The sequence below is a fragment of the Montipora foliosa genome, chromosome 1, assembly GCF_036669935.1.
Source record: "Montipora foliosa isolate CH-2021 chromosome 1, ASM3666993v2, whole genome shotgun sequence".
Taxonomy (NCBI): Eukaryota; Metazoa; Cnidaria; class Anthozoa; order Scleractinia; family Acroporidae; genus Montipora; species Montipora foliosa.
This window is the reverse complement of record NC_090869.1, coordinates 22,202,511-22,220,010: the sequence shown is the minus strand read 5'-3', so window position 1 is coordinate 22,220,010 and position 17,500 is coordinate 22,202,511. Positions and strand designations below refer to the sequence as shown.

The 17,500-nt window shown below is 38.5% G+C and overlaps 2 protein-coding genes across 2 annotated transcripts in view; one reads left to right on the top strand and one right to left on the bottom strand.

Annotated features, from left to right (window-relative positions):
* Positions 1 to 369, bottom strand: part of LOC137975993 (uncharacterized) — a 1,554-nt gene extending 1,185 nt beyond the window's left edge. Inside the window, 1 exon segment of the mRNA XM_068823237.1 lies at positions 283 to 369. Within this exon segment, the coding sequence (XP_068679338.1) occupies positions 283 to 345 (63 nt within the window). The 5' untranslated portion in view covers positions 346 to 369.
* A 2,600-nt stretch (positions 370 to 2,969) lies between these two features.
* LOC138011184 (formin-like) lies at positions 2,970 to 15,657 on the top strand. The gene is made up of 9 exons (XM_068858153.1): positions 2,970 to 3,200; positions 7,108 to 7,224; positions 8,854 to 8,878; positions 8,977 to 9,020; positions 9,933 to 10,011; positions 11,261 to 11,361; positions 11,547 to 11,612; positions 12,579 to 12,635; positions 13,411 to 15,657. Exons 1-9 carry the CDS (start codon positions 2,970 to 2,972, stop codon positions 13,498 to 13,500), a joined length of 810 nt encoding a protein of 269 aa, XP_068714254.1. The 3' UTR covers positions 13,501 to 15,657.
* The last annotated feature ends 1,843 nt before the right edge of the window (positions 15,658 to 17,500 follow it).

Below are 17,500 nucleotides of genomic sequence, written 5' to 3'. Positions count from 1 at the left end.
ATTTCTTTGGGTTTCTAGGATATTCAAACTATGTCGAATTTACTAAACCATTTACTTTTATGACCATTAACTTCCTTTTTGGTGAATAATTATTTCTGAATATTCAGTTGAAATTTACGAGTCTTATATAGGTCAGTGGTTTGGCATGCGACTGAGTAATCGGCAGAAAGTCGCAGGTTCGACTCCTGTAAAGCAGTACTCAGATTTTTCCGAGTGTACCCGAGACACCATTAAAAAAAGAAAAAGGATTTTCAATTCTTGCATTTTATCAAAAATATTTACCAATACGCTTGTGCGGTAGACGGCGGTGCAAATCAGAATGGCAATGATAGAGAAATGCCTCATGATGACAGTGTAAAATATACTCTGAAAAAGAAAACACATCAATTAGCTCGTTCAATCGATGATTACTTTATTACCTACGAATAATAAACCCCCAAAAATGTAAAATTTACGGGAGTTTCAAGGTGAGTCACGGTAATTGTGACTGAGCCGATTCGACATTTACTGGAAAAGTTCTAAATTCACAACTTGTAAATTATATTTTACATGTTGTTTCACAAATAAAATTTACATGATATATGCATCTTTTGTTGGTTCCGTAAATTCATTGGAAATTGGAATTTACATGATCCTTTGGAACGTTACATTTGAACAAAACATGTAAATAGCATGGAAATATTTTTAAAAATTTTACAGTATTTCTGTTTGTTCATATCATGTAAATTGCATGAAGTTCAAACTGTAAGTACTTCAAAGGAATGCTAATGCAGCCTACTAGGATTCCTAACATACCTTTAATTGAGAAGCGCAAGTTTTGACGGCATGTACTAACCCAAAAACCAAAACTCTAACCCTTAACCCTAAACCTAAACCCTAACCCTAAAACCCTAAACCCTAACACCCGGAACACTCCGGAACACCCGGAACCTACTCCAGGAACACCGGAACACTCCCCGGAACACTCCGGAACACCGGAACACCTCGGAACACTCCGGAACACTCCGGAACACTCCGGAACACCGGAACACCCCGGAACACCGGAACACCCTGGAAGTAACCCAAAATCCTCAACTTGGCTAACCCTAGGCCTAGATAGGCCTTAAGTTGGTTTTTAGGCCTAGGGTTAGCACACCGGAAACACTCGGGAACACCCTGGAAGTTAGGGTTAGCCCTCAATTTGGCTAACCTTAGCCAGCTTATAATAACTATTCAGGCTATTACTGAAAGATCTGTTTCCTAAGTCTTGAATGCATTTTCGGCCAGGTCTGTTTAGCCCCCCAGGGATTTTGCATATCAGAGAAATAATTACTTTTTTAAAGAGCATTTGGTTTGCAGTTTTCATTAGAAAGCAACATTTTGGTTAGTTAAACAACATACATACGTCCTTTATGGACTTTCAAAGAGGGCGTTTCAAAGACAATAATCCTATACTGAGGCAAAATAAAATTGGATTATACATCTTTTAAGCCGGAAGTTCTCGTTTTAAGACTGTGCTTAAAGGCTGATACTGAATTCAGAGAGCTGTCTAAAACCACACTTCATGAAATAGTGGTTACAGAGCTTAGCGTTGTGTAACCACTCCCATTCAAAGTTCAGTTTAATAAAAGAGTAGGAGTGTTTTATCGAGGACAAGCCGCGGGTAATTTTAGACCGGATAAAAACTCACGACCTGCGAATTCATTGAACGGCTTCAAAGACATTCTACAAAAAGCGCGTCCCTCTGGAGTCCATTCTGAGGGGACAATATTAGCATATAAGAAAAAAAAAACTATGCCATGCCATGCCATTAGTAAGCTTCTTTAATAAAGTGGTGTTTTATCGGTAACCTGATAAGCTTATTTGCTCATGAATTATTAATGACAAGCTGAGCGATTCAGCTGAAAGATATATCTCGATCCCAATCGAGCTATTTAAAAGTGTCTTCATAATGTGGAATGAACCTTTTTCACTGCTACACTTACAGTGCGACGCGCCTTACCATGGCCACCTATTAAACAAAGTTTTTTTACAAATTGTCCGCCAATCAGGATGTGTGAATTTGATTGACAATCACGCCTCCTTGCAAAGTTCGCACAGTTGTAAGTTGAACATCGTTGCATGGGTTTGTTGAGTTGACGTGTTTACACGTAATTGTCAAATGTTTTTTGGGGTGGCCACGGTAAGGCGAGTTGCACTGTAAATGATGTTTGCAGTTAAATATGCATAAACGAAAACGTAGAAGTTATCTTCGCACTTATCCGGACAATTTAAGATATTAGGAAGTTTAAGCAAAGACGACGGCTACGGCAACGAAAACGTCATTCCAAAATATAAACTTAGCGCTATCGCAAGTATTTCGCGATTATTCCCGTCTTGTTCACCTTGTACAATGCAGGCGCACTATCCTGTAACTGGGTGGGTACGAACGGTGTTGAATTCAAAACAGAAAATGAATGTTTCATTGTTATATGCTCACGTTGCCTTCAAAATCCTAAAATATGGTGATTTCACGTTGTTTTTTTTCGTGGAGTACGGCAGAGAAATGCAAGGAAATTCGTGCTGCACGTGCAGCACGAGTATTTTTTTCCTTATTTAACCAAATATTAGTATAAATACACAGGTGATTATACAAAATCGCGCGCTCTCATTGGCTCGCTATCTCGGATTATTAGCCGATAATCACCTAGACGGACAAAAATGGCCGCCAGTAGTCGTTTTGCCACTGAAAGTGAAGATGATTTTTGCGTTGAAAATGCGTTTTTTTCTCTTTTTCGAAACAATCACCTGTGTATTTTATACTAAAAACAATTATTCGCCTCAGGCTCAGTGATTATCGGTGAATATTCACCTCACTTCGCCTTCGGCGAATAATTGTTAAATATTCTTGCTCAGTGGCGTTCCCGTAGCATGTCGTCTTTGATTAAACTCCCCATTTTCTCATATAGAGACCTGAAAGATTCATTTGGCTTTTAACGGGTTTCGAACCCATGGCCCTCTGCGGTGTCCGTGCAATGCTCTACTCACTGAGCTATGAAACCTACACAGTTGTGAGCATGTTAATTGTTGGGGCTCCCGTCAAAGGAGTGTTTTATCGGGTTTTAAACCATGAGGCGAAGCCCAGTGGTTTTAGACCCGATGAAAGACGACCTGCGAGTTTATTGAACGGCTTCACAAACATTCCACAAAAGGCGTGTTCGTCTGGAGTCCGAACAAAAGTTGTAAGAGATTGAAGTAAATTAGCAAAGAAGAAAAACAAGCTATGCCTTATTAATATGCTTTATATAAAGAGTTTCTTATGAGAAGTCTTTTATCAGTCTTAAAAGCTCGTGCACGTGACGTTTTAAACGGTGATAGGGTGTTTCAATCGTGAATTATTAATAAGTTTTAAACAGACCGATCAAGGCTGAGCGATTCAGCCGAAAGATATATTTCGATCCCAATCGAGCTATTTAAAAGTGCCTTCATAATGTGGAATGAACATTTTTTTTGCTTCCACACTTAAGTGACATTTTGGAACTAAATATGCGTAAACGAAATGTAGAAGTGATCCTTGCACTTACTTAGCCTTTCAATAACATGCGGACTCTAAAATTCAAGCTCAATCGATAAATGCGTTTTTCGCCTCCGTCAATCAAATGTTCGGCGGCTCCTCCCACCTTCCGACTATGTTGACTGAACTGGGCTCAACGTTGTGATTTGGTTACTGTGCGCTCGGCAGTAGTCGGAAGCTTGGAGGAGCCGCCGAACATTTGATTAACGCCGTTTTTAGGCTCGGACGAACCGAGCCTAAAAAACGGCTGCGAAGGAGGCTACCAAACGCCATGCGTAAGTTACATTTAAAACCCCCCCTCTGTATAGAAACTCTTAAGGCCACGCAGTGTGTAAGAAGTCAAAGTCCTATTGTGGGTTTTACTTTACTTAATCACTATACATATAACTGAGTTAACATTGCAGAAATATTGTTATACAGTGATCATGCATGACACGAATTTCAAGGAAGTGTTGTATAAAACCGAAAACGAAAGCAATTATTCCGAGAAATTGAAAAACCAATACCGTTTATTTTGGGTTGACGTATCTTCCCATCTCCCCAAAAAATGATGCCAACGCATGTCATGCCAAAAAATGTGAAACAATCCGATTTTGTGTAACTGTCACAGAGGACTGAAAATCAGGAAAAAAAAACGAATCATTGTCCGCTTTTATACTAGAGACGTCTGAACGAACTTGGGCAAGACCAGGTCAGTAACATGACCTTGGATGGATCTAAAAGGACTACATTCGAAATTGCTGAAGGCATGCAACAACACTGCCGAAGGCTTCTAGAGCGAAATTACACACAAAGAAGTCAAATTCGACTACAAATTGGAAGGACTATCTCAAAAACTATCCCAGAAAACCCAGCACATAGAATAAGTATGACAAAAATGCGTCTGGGGGTTCAGAGCTTGCGAAAATACAGTGACTGGGAAATACGAAAATAGAGGTGCAACCATCCCAGTAGATGGTAAGAACCGTGTTATAGTCTGCAATAGAGGCTATATAGAAGATGAGCGGCACTTCTTGATGTAGTGCCCAGGGTACCCCCCCCCGATAACATTAGAAATGAGATCCATTCTCTCCTTGCAACCACACGATGTTGTTTTCAAAAGCCTTAATTGCATGAGGATTAAAATTAGGTATTTACTTTACCCTAGAAACACGAAAAGCACTTCAAAATATCCAATAGGTAAATACACCATATTTATGTTTCAGAAGAGAAAAAGACTTCCTAAATGCCAAAATAAGTAAAATAATAACTTTATACAAATTGTACTTACAAGTAATTTGTATGAATCTTTTTAGTATTAATTAGTTATTCTAGTAGATATCATCACCTTATTGTAACGAGACCCGATACCTCCCTTTGGAGAGTAAGGCGCAATCAAAGATTTACTTGTTTACTGTGTACTGTTTACCTCACTCACGTCACTCACTCCAATCACTCACTCACTCACTCACTCACCTCACTCCATTCATCACGCAAAAAGTCACAGCCAATTTTTTGATGTATTAAATAATGGACGGAAACTATACGAATTGCACTCTATAGGCAATACATACAAGCCAACTACCACCAATTAAGAATGCTCGTTCCTCCATTAAAGGAATATCAGCTTCAAAAAGGACTACATTCTGAATTGGCTGAAGGCTCGCAACAAACACTTCCGAAGGCTCTTAGAGAGAAATTTACACACAAAGAAGTCAAATTCGACCTACCAATTGGAAGGACTATCTCAAAACTATCAGACCCCAGCACATAGAATAAGTATGACAAAATTGCGTCTGGGGGTTCATAGCTTGCGAATACAGACTGGGAAATACGAAAATAGAGGTGCACCAATCCCAGTAGATGGAAGAACGTGTTAGTCTGCAATAGAGGCTATATAGAAGATGAGCGGCACTTCTTGATGTATTGCCCAGGGTACGATAACATTAGAAATGAGCTCCTTTCTCTCCTTTCAACACACGATGTGGTTTCAAAAGCCTTAATGATGAGGATAAAATTAGGTATTTACTTACCCTAGAAAACGAAAGCACTTCAAAGATAAGAGGTAAATACACATATTTAATGTTTCAGAAGAGAAAGACTTCCTAAATGCAAAATAATTAAAATCATAATTATATACCAATTGTATTACAAGTAATTGTATGATCTTTTTAGTTAATTAGTTATTCAAGTAGATATCATCACCTTTATTGTAACGAGACCGATACCTCCCTTTGGAGAGTAAGGCGCAATAAAGATTTACTGTTTACTGTTTACTGTTTACCCACACTCACTCACTCACTCACTCACTCACTCACTCACTCACTCACTCACTCACTCACTCACTCACTCACTCACTCACTCACGCACTCACTCACTCACTCACTCGTTCCTCCATAAAGAAACAGCTTAAAAAGGACTACATTCGAAATTGGCTGAAGGCTCGCAACAACACTTCCGAAGGCTCTAGAGAGAAATTTACACACAAAGAAGTCAAATTCGACTACCAATTGGAAGGCTATCTCAAAACTATCAGAAACCCAGCACATAGAATAAGTATGACAAAATTGCGTCTGGGGGTTCATAGCTTGCGAATACAGACTGGGAAATACGAAAATAAAGGTGCACCAATCCCAGTAGATGGAAGAACGTGTCTAGTCTGCAATAGAGGCTATATAGAAGATGAGCGGCACTTCTTGATGTATTGCCCAGGGTACGATAACATTAGAAATGAGCTCCATTCTCTTCTTTCAACACACGATGTTGTTTTCAAAAGCCTTCATGATGAGGATAAAATACGGTATTTGCTTACCCTAGAAAACGAAAGCACTTCAAAGATAGTAGGTAAATACACATATTTAATGTTTCAGAAGAGAAAGACTTCCTACATGCAAAATAATTAAAATAATAATTTTATACCAATTGTATTACAAGTAATTGTATGATCTTTTTAGTTAATTAGTTATTCTAGTAGATATCATCACCTTTATTGTAACGAGACCGATACCTCCCTTTGGAGAGTAAGGCGCAATAAAGATTTACTGTTTACTGTTTACTCACTCACTCACTCACTCACTCACTCACTCATTCAGAATTCAGAATTCGTATTCATCATTTCACTATTCATCGTTTATCTTACTCTGCTTGATGCCTTAAGAGGGCTGATATTTGTGCTGGTTCTCGCAGGTTTTTTTACGATTCTGCGGGTTGTCCGGTTTTCCGTCCACACACACAAAAAACAGCATTACTTGTATCCCACATACACTAGGTGTATGTAAGTGTCCCTAGTTGAATGAAAAAACTTAAAGCGCTCTTTTATTGTTTCAGTCATTCAATCAAATATTCATTATTCATTTTTCATTCCACTTTCTTCAACATTTTCCGCGTAATCATTTATTTGCGCTTTCTTCTTCTAATTCAAATATCAGGCACAAACAAGCAGAGAAATTTATTGACATTATTTATCTACCGTCTTTCTGGTTGTAAGCTACAAATTTGAAAACTGTAGCGGGCGATGACCAAACTACAAAAAGACCAGATATGTATTGTTCCTTTCATGTCTTAGTTATTACTAATGTGGGCACAATTTTTTTCAGGATAACAGCAAAACTCTACTGCATTACGTTGTAGAAGTATATTGTGAAAAGAGGAAGGGTGTCGAGCGAGGTGACTTTCTCTTACCAGACCCCTACGCGATCCTCGCAGCGTCTCAGGTATGACCACAATGCAATGCAATCTTTAGTTTCAACAGAAAACATAGCCTAATTAATACTAGAAGATAATAAGTCATATCCGTAGATAGCGATCAACCAATTTAAACCAAATTAGAGAAATATAAATGTCATTCTGTCACGGTGCGACAAAACAACTTTTGCTGTCCTTGCAAGGAGAACTCAATACTATTGGATTGATCCGTTTCCAATTGGCAACCAAAACAAAGAAATTGCGTTGACTAATCACAGCAGAAAGAGACAACCAAAGGCTAGTTTTTATTAGCGACCCAAGCATTAGGCACAAGCAACACAAACAGACACATTAACCTATGGCAGAAGTCCGTTACTCAGAGATGTCCATTCGATCTCTCTCATTTGGCCTTGTTCCATCGGTTTACTGTACATTAGGGAGTTTAAGAAACCACGACGACTGCGCCGATGAAAACGTCACTTCAAAGTTTGAGCTATAGACCACTTTCAAAAATATCATAATACTCTTTGTTTGCCCTTCAAAATTTTGCATAAGCATTGTTTCTAGTTTCTCTTGGGACTTAAAAAAAGGTCCCAAGAGAAAATAAAGACAATGCTTATGCAAAATTTTTGGGGAAAAACAAAGAGTATTATAGTATTAATTTTTGAAAGTGGCCAATTCTAAGTCATCAATGTCCCTCATCCACCGATTCTTGTCCTTCGCAATTGCCTGAGCCTCTCTCAATGTCAGACCCATCTCACTTAGCTCAATCTCAGCCGTCTTCCTCCAAGTGGTTTTGGGCCTCACCCTTTTCCTTCCGCCTGCAGGCGTCCTATTATAAGTATTTCATAATTATTCCATCTTGTTTATATTGTACAATATGGGCTAAGTGTCCTATAACTGGATTGGTACGGACGGATTTGAAGTAAAGAGTGAGACTGAAAGATACACTGTAGTTTGTCCACGTTGTCGTCAAAACCTTAAATTTGGTCATTTCACGAAGTAGTGTTGACAAGTACTGGAGAGAATTGTCCGATGATGAGCCTCATCCCATCGCTGATCAAGGGTTATGGGTTTCAGACTTCTGCGCTCTCTCTGCAATAAAAAGTTCAACGCAACTGAGTGTGCGCATACATTCGTCTTTAGTAAAGACCAGTCCTAAAGGCGCCAAAAAATAACGCGAAGAAAACTATATTCAACCGAGGAGAAAAGCGTATCTGATTGACAAAGAACGTGGCCCGAAATTTCAACTCAACCAGTCACGAAGATTAATTATGCAAAGCCAAAGCCAAAGCCAAAGCCATCGAGATATTTCTCGCGACCCACGCTTGAAAACCGTTTATTATCGGAAAGCCAGGTCTACTTTAGAAGGTCTATAGCCAATAATAAAGCTCTCTAATTAATACTTACAAGAACAAATGATATATGAATTGGATCATATATGAACTGCGGATATTAAATCAAGTGAAGCTATGATCTTCGCAGTTGTGAACGCAATTTTTGCAATTTCGTTGAAGTCCTAAATTTTTCAGGCTTCTCTACGCAATTTCAAAAATTGCGTTCACAAATGCGAAGATCATAGCTTCACTTTACTTACAAGATCGCAGGTAAACGCAGTAATTTAATTAACTCTTATAAATGTGCTTATTTCCAACTAGGTTTCTTTCAAGGATATCAACGCAGGTAATCTAATTGACTTCCAAGTTTCATTTCTTTTAGATTTAGTATATACAGTGCAATTAATGTGTAAGGAATTAACAGTTCCTCTTGCGTTCTTTTAGAACTGGCCGAAGCGAAGATTTCTTTGGCAACTTGCAAAGCCAAGGTACGTCAATTTTACTGGTCAGCTGCTTATCATTCAAAGCATGCAATCCTATACATACGGTAATGCGAAGTACCACAGGTGAAGTCCCCGCGTAGATAAGTTTAATCCTCGTTCAACTTCGAATGCATTTTGTAGTGTGGTAGTAAATTGGGTTTCCGGTGAAACTAAAGGTACGCAGAGAAAACAACAGGGCGTGCAGTCTCCTCTTGTTGTATCGATTTGGTCAAATTCGAACCATACAGGCATTATCAACACACTTCAACGGCTGATTTTCGAGTAGTTGTTCGTTCGAAACGAGTGTTTGTTCAGCAGCCATTCACATGAAAATGAATTACATAAGCAAACCAAATATTTCTTTTTAATGGTTTCGCAAGAATTAACAGTCGCACGCACCCCTCAACGACTTTTTTTCCATTTTTCGAAACTGAATTTGGCTCACGTCAATCAAATGTTCCCTTGACGAATTCGACTGTTGCCAAGTGAACAGAACTGATATTGTAATGGAAACATTGGATTGACGTCCACCCAAATTTAGTTTTGAAAAAATGAAAGGGCGCGTGTGACTGATAACTGCTGCAAAATGGTGACGAACAATAAATCCGAGGGTCACCTCGCAGCTCTTACAAGGTCTCACCTGATTGGAGACCACCCTAACCCTTAACAAAAGAACAAATAACAGAAACAATGGACCCTAGGCCTAAAACAAAAGGGCTGCAACTCTATCCTCTAGGGTCCATTGTTTCTGTTATTTGTTCTTTTGTTAAACCTCAAGGGTGGTCTCCAATCAGGTGAGACCTTGTAGGAGCTGCGAGGCTACCGAAATCCGAGGTGGACTTCATCTTTCCTAGTGTTTCGATGTGATATTAAATGAACTTAAAACCAGACAAATGATAAACGCCTTTTTCCCTGCAGGCCGAGATGGTCCTTGACAGCAACAACTCTGAGCATAAGGAACCTTTTCAAAGTTTTGTTCGCGAATATTTATCAACTGGTAAGAATGTAAATTATTTTTCCCAGCTATTGAAATCCTCTTGCATCATTACTTGAATTACAGGACATATCTGTAGCGTCACAAAGTGTTATTTGATCTTCTCCCCAACTTCAACACCATTCGCGTCTGGGAACACAGAAAAATGACGTCACAAAATGTCCTTTAACTTCCAGCCAAGTAAAGATAAACACATACGCCATACACCTTATAGCAATAATTATCAAGACCAAAGTTTTGTTACCTGCCGACGCCGAAGGCGAAGGCTGAGGAGGATAACACAAACTGAGGCTGTGATAATTATCGCTATCATGCGAAAACCGAATCCAACAATTGCTTTATTATGCATATTCCTGAGCTGAGCTCCGCCATGACAAAACTGATCAAACTGCTGGTTAGTGTATTAGGTTACGTCACTTCTGCATGCATAAAATCTATTGTCTTTAGATATGACGTAAGAGAAACAGAGCAAGCAAGAATTAGCTGCGTGCTTATAGCCAATCAAAATCGAGCTAGTGACACCAATGTATAATAATACGATTTAAAAACTACATACAATATAGCACTTACGGCAGAAGGCGCGCGCTGAAGAGGAAATCGTTTTAATTAACTGCACTTAGTATACTCATCACAACTGCACAGTGTAACTGGAACTGGAACTGACGATTCACTGGAAACCCCAAGATACGTTTTCTGTCACTTTCAGTCTATTCCGGCTGAATTCAGTACTTCGTATTCTTTCGTTTGTGACCCGAATCCATGGCATCAAGGGAACCATGATGGTAGCTGCAACGAATTTTGTTAAAACTGTGTAAACGCCTAAAACAACACTTAATTAATCTCTCAAGTAAAACATTTCAGACAGCACAATGAGATGACAGGCAAAGCAGTTTGTCAGGATATTCTATCCATAATTTGTTTTCAAAGAAAGCGTCTTGTTCGCAATAACTGAATTTTAGGAATAGTTTATTTTCACTGTCAAATTTCCCAGGAGCCGCCCTCTTCAATAATTGTGACGTGTTATGTTTGCCCGACTATCATTAGACAAAAGCTCTTTTGTATCAGAACAGTAGGGCATCGTAACAAGTTACTATTATTCAGAATGGCGACACTGGGATATTTATTTAACTGTGTTCTCTCTTGGCCAAAGGTTTGAAAACGTCAGACAACAAAGTACCTCCGGAAAGTGGCGTGTATAATAAGTTTTTTCCGCTTCAAGGGAATTCACATTAAGCTTTCTTCTCTCTTTCAGGGGAAACGGAGCTTGCTCGTTTGCAGGAAAAGGTTCAATCGACAATGGACGACTTTAAGGGCATTGTGGAATATTTTCAGTATTCCGGAGAAGGCGAAGAGGTTTTTTGCTTAATTAGTTTCTCCTTCTTGGACATTACAGTTGTTCTTAACCCGTTCTTCCTTCCACACCAGGGCTTGCCATGAGCGATGCCTCAACGTACGCCTTTCGAGTTGTAATACTTTTGGAAGAATGTTTTGTTTTCACTCCTAGCTTTAAATGAGTTTTTTTTTATTCTCGACCTTAGGTTACGCCGCCGTTGATGTTCGGTATCTGGGGAAACTTTTTAGAAGCTTTCAAGAATAATTGGAAGGTACGTAAAGAGTGGCCTCAAACTTTTGTGCCCTTACCATTTCAACATAGCAAAAACCACGTTGTAGGCCTTGTTAAACGATGAAAAAAAAAACCATGAATTTTGTATAAAGGTCCTTTAAAGATCCTTTCTTTCTCATTTTCCCCCAAAATGACTGTTTTACATTGTTCACATTATCAGAAGTTAACGAAGAAATTGGTTAACAAATGAAAGGATTGGTAGATCTCTGTACACATTAAAACATTTAGAACGGCTTTTAAAATATTCCACTTTTTGAGGTCCATTCCCATTTCTTATTCTTAAATTCGTTTTTATGTCACGTGACTAACATGAAACGAATATTACTCTTTTCCTTAGCCTGATACTGATGCAAATTTGGATGCTAACGAGAAAATGTTGTTGATAACTAAGGTAGCTCGTCTATAATACTAAACAATTAAAAATATGGCTATTTAAATTGCTTAAAAGTATAATATCTAAACAGAAATCCACTCTTTACGTTTGAATGACTTTAAATAACTCAATAATACACCTCAATAAGAATCCGTCAGATCTTATAACAAAAACGTCCTACCTGACTCAAAATACAAAACGACTTTAAAATTTTATTAGTTATTTTTATTAATTATTTCTAAAACTCCGTTATTCAAGAATATGTTTGTCTCCTCTTTGGAAGATATTGAGCCTTTAAACGCGCCCCGCGATTAAAAACCTATAGGCAGTCTTTTCAATTCTACAACATATAAAACGTATTCTACCATGAATAAAACAGTGACAATAAAAAGGTTCAAGTTTTTTCAATGCTACCATCATAAAAGAAATTTAAGACAAATTTCTTTGCCGGTGCCAGCCACGAACTAACTGAACTACCATAACCAAAACCCTTTTTGGCCGAAATTTAAGTTGTATTTTCGCACATTATTTCCTGGCGTAATAGCTGACGAAGGGCATGTTTTCTTTTTTAAGGCCGAGCAGATTAACTTAGCCAAAAGGACATTTTGCAATGCAGATCATCTCAAACAGGTTTGTTCCAAGATTGTAATTGTCTATGCTATCTTAAAACCAAACACCAATTAGATATTAAAATTGCTAGTCAGATAATGACTGCTCCTTACTTTTATCAAGCTTGCCTTTCATGCCCTTTCTTCCTTCCCATTTGACAAGCCAAAGCTCTGTTTACCAGGCGTAAACCAACCGATAGCATTGGACCAAACTGAGTGAGGAAAAACCCCTTAGCCGCTTTTATCTTAAATGGTTGCTTTGTCCAAAAGTTTGGCGAACGGAAGGGCACTGAACACATCTTAAGCTAAGGACAGCTGAAGAAAGATCTAGGGTTTGGGAAGAGGGGATTGGGAAGGATTCGAGAAGCGTTTTGCTCGGCAGCAGGATGACAGTGAATGACGCTCAAATTGGTTTACGATCACGTGGCCTCGTATAAACCGGAGGGCATCCAATGGAATGAAAATAGCTCATCCCAAGTCCCAGGCCTCTTCGAAAACCTAATCTTATCGGATAAGAGGAAAGGCATAAAAAACTCTATTCGCATGGGAATAATTTCTTTATAAAACGTAGGTGATATGTCAGGCAAGTCCGCGGCCCATGTTTTATTATCGACAGTGAATACGCTGTTCCGTGTTGACTACAAATGAGGTACCATAAACATCATGTTGCACATTTGGCAAATCGAGAAATTACTCTCCACGGGTTTTATGGGGTCCAGAACACCTTGTTTTCACTAGAAAAAACTGACAAAGAAACCCAGTTCTTACTAATCCTGTTATTTAATTTTTTTACCTAGATAAGAGCGACAGCCACAAAGTTTAAGAAACGCCGAAAAAGCGAAACAGCGGACCCTAACGACAAGAAGTCGCAAACAAAGACCTCATAATCAAATATAATGCTAGCCTGGAGAAATGAGAGCGATTTTCAGTGAGTGTCGAGAATAATTAAATGGTTTCTTCGGGGTGTGTATTGGTTTACGACCAATGCTTTCAACGGGCGTTCTCGCTTTTACAACCGCTGTTTGCAGTGACAGGTAGTGGGCTTTTTTAAAAGAAGGCGGCAAAATAATCGAAAATTAGACAATCACAACGCTGGATATGACCTATTTTTCAACCAATGAGAAGCAAGACCAAATCCATTGAGAACCAAGTTACATCACATCTTATTTGCTCATCATCATCATTATTTGGGATTATTATTATTATTTTTACGACACTCGCTTTAAACCCGTTTCAACAGGAAGAACGAGTTTTCATGCATGTTGCTGATATATGCAAAAGGTAAAAAATGATGATGTTTCGTGGTAATAGATGTGAACAAAGCGGTTTTTAAGTCTAGGAATTACTTTCGTGAATGCTTTGGTTCGCCTCACTGAGCGTAGCGATTGCTTTGATAATCTCGCGTCGTAATTTCATCCCACCTCACACACGTTTTTCCGCCACTGCTTGCATTTACCTATGATTGGCTCATTAGAGAAATTACTTCCGTTGTGATTCGCCAACATATTTTATTGCATGAAATTTCCGCGACGCGTTAATTTCGCGGTTTGAAAAAAAATCACAAAATTATAAAGTGATGCGAACAAAAAGTGTCGCAAACGTAACATGACGCGAAAATTAATTGACTTGCATTATGTCAATAACCAAGAAAGAACGAGTTTATACCACTGAAACGTTTACAGAATAACATTTTTTTACTGTTCTGAGGCAATGTCTTGGTCATCCTCATCGCTACTGCTTTCTATCTCACCCCAGGCGGCACTTCTTTTTAACTGTCCATTAACTGGCTCCCTGTAATGCTGTTCCACTAGCTGCTAAGCCATCGGTTTTGAAACCAATACATGCAACTTGGTTGATGGAAATGTAACAGTATAACTTTTTCACCAGCGCACATGGGAGGGTTCATGTCTAGAAAAGATGGGAGAAGGCGGGAATAAATGGTGTGTTAACTCGGAGGAAGGGAGGTATTACCGCCAGTGTATTATTGCCAATGAAATGTAAAGTGCGTATTACTCAAAAACGCGAAATTATAAAATTTTTGCAAAATCGCGAAATTAAGGTTCGCGAAATATGTCCACATCAAAATCGCGAAAATTTTATGTAATAAGGTAGTTAATCGAATTATCTTCTTTTTTTTTTTTCGCTTGAAACTCAGAAAACGCAAACGGAAAACTGAGATGTCTTTTCATAATGAGTAGTTGTAACCTAGTAGAATATGTAAATAGCCTTTTAAAAGTTTATAGAACCAGTTCTTTGATAATAGTAAATGTATCACACAGCTCTAATGGCCTCTTTGCATGATACTTTCACATGGTACAAAATCCGCTATGCTGAATGGCAAAAGAATGCAACAGCCTCCAAAGCAAAGCGATTTCAACCAGCCAAGCTTGACTTTTCTTTTTTTTGGATGTCCCAGTGCGTAGCTTGCCATCCAGCAGTGCAGATTTTAAACCATGTTACAGTTTCATGCAAAGGGCCCATTTATGTAACACGCTGCTGACGTTCGCCTTTTTTTTAGAAAAATGTGTGACGTTTCTTTCAAATTACTTATAGAGCGAGTTTCAATTGAGTGTAGTAAAACCAAAACCAAAGTAATTACTTTGGCCAATCAAAAAGGACTGAGACAATCCGGCAAACCAATCAAAACTCGAAGTAATTACACGTAACCGACACAAAGCGCGGGAAAATGTGCACGCGTGAGCCACGATTGGTTTTGGTCTCACTTTTGATTGGTTGAAAAAATGGCGGGAGAACTTTGAACCAATCACTGAGTGAAGTAATCATGAACCAAAGTAATTATCTAATTACTTTCGACACTCAATTGAAAACCGCTCTAATTAAATTAAATGAGGAAATAAGTTAACACAATGTTAGATGTCTCCATGACATCATCGTCATTGTCGCTCTTCACTCATATGACTTAAATTAGTCTCGAACGTTTTTTACACACTTGAAAATTAAACGATGTCATGGAGACATCAAAAAGTTATGTCAAACGCATTTCGCTTATCTTTATACTTGAAATTAAAGAAACTATATACTTATCCTTCGTCAACAATCTCTTCCTCAGTTCCAGGAATCCATTTATTACAAATTATGATATTAATTATTTCTTTACAATCTCACACGTCATTGTCATCATCATTATCATTTATTGAAAGTACGTGCAACTAAAATAGTTCATAGGTTTAAGCTTTAAAGCCACTTAGTTATTATAGTAAAAAAAGATGAGTGATCCAAAAAGGTTTATTAACTGTTAACCCATTCATACCATCGGAAACATACGAGATTTCTAACTCGCTACAACAGATGTGTAAGCTCCTGACGGGGCTAAACTCTGACGAATGTCATTGTAATAAAAGAGGAATTTTCAATTCGTGCAAGCAAATATTCTCAATGTACTTTAGTAGAGGTACCTTCTTCCCTTCCCTAATTGATACTTCACTGAATAACCCTTCCCTCTTTCCTAAGACAGACACTTGAATGGTACCAATACTTCTATCCCCATCAAAACCAGTTTTCATGACATACAATTCGACATGCGCCAACTCATTGCCATTCTTTATAACATAACAATAGTACCATTTACTTTTAAAAATAGAAGAACCGTAGCCAGGGTAAAACATATTAAAAAATTATTATAAAAAACGTTCACTGGCTATATACAGTTAAAAACTTTCGAGCTTTCGGCTGTCAGGCTACAGCCTTCAATGGAAATGAATGGAAAAAATGATGACAACTACAATATATACAAAAATAGGTGAGAAAAAGAATATAAAAACGGGAAAAAATATTTGTCAAAAAAACTAATTGTTCTTTTTTAAAAGAATGGAGTATTGATTAGGGAGCGGCCTTTGTCCTATCCAATAACTACTTCGTCTACAATGACAGTGTTTATAAACAGATCCATGGTTGTGCCATGGGCAGCCCTGTCAGTCCCGTGGTTGCCAATTTATGTATGGAAGCAATCGAGGAGATGGCCATCAACACAACTCCCGTTTCACCTAAAGTATGGAAACGATATGTTGACGATAGTTTCTGTATCATTAAAAGAAACGCCGTTGACTCTTTCCATAACACACTCAACAGTATCGATCAACACATCTCCTTTACCATCGAAGAAGAAAACAATAACCAGATCGCCTTTCTGGATGCTTTGGTTACTCGCAAGGATAATGATCTCATTATTGAGGTTTACCGTAAACCAACCCACACTGATAGGTATCTAGATTTCTTCTCCCATCATGACAAACGACACAAGACCAGTACAGCTGAGACTTTGTTACATCGCGCAACTAATCTCCCGAGCACAAAACAAGGAAAAGAGAAAGAACTTATTCATGTCATCGACGCTTTACGATCTAACAATTACCCCCAAAATGTTATCTCCAACATTCTAAAGAAGAAATCTTCTACTCAGCGAACAAATCCCATCCCAACACCTGAGGAACTTGCTTGCATGTTTTTCAAATGGGTTGCACCCTCCGAATTCTCCAATTATGCAGTCCTCCCCTATATTAATGGCATTTCTCAGCCTCTAACTAGACTCCTTAGAAAACATGATATTCGAGTTGTCAGCAAGCCATTCAAGACTTTAGGGACTGTGCAATAATTATCAGGAGGGGGGGGCCCTAAAACCAGAGGGGGGGGCCTTAAGTTAAAATAATGGAAAGGAGGGGGGGGGCTCTACATTAGATTTCTCAAGTAAGTTGAGGGGGGTCTTAATTAAATTTCACAAATTCGATAATGAATAAATAAACATTTTCCAACTCTACCTAAAGGAACACGGTTTACCCGTCAGCGGAGGGAAAACAGGACTCGTAGCTCGTGTTCTAGGTGCTGGGGAAGCTCAAGGTAAAGAAAACCCGAATGAGCAGCAATCTAGCA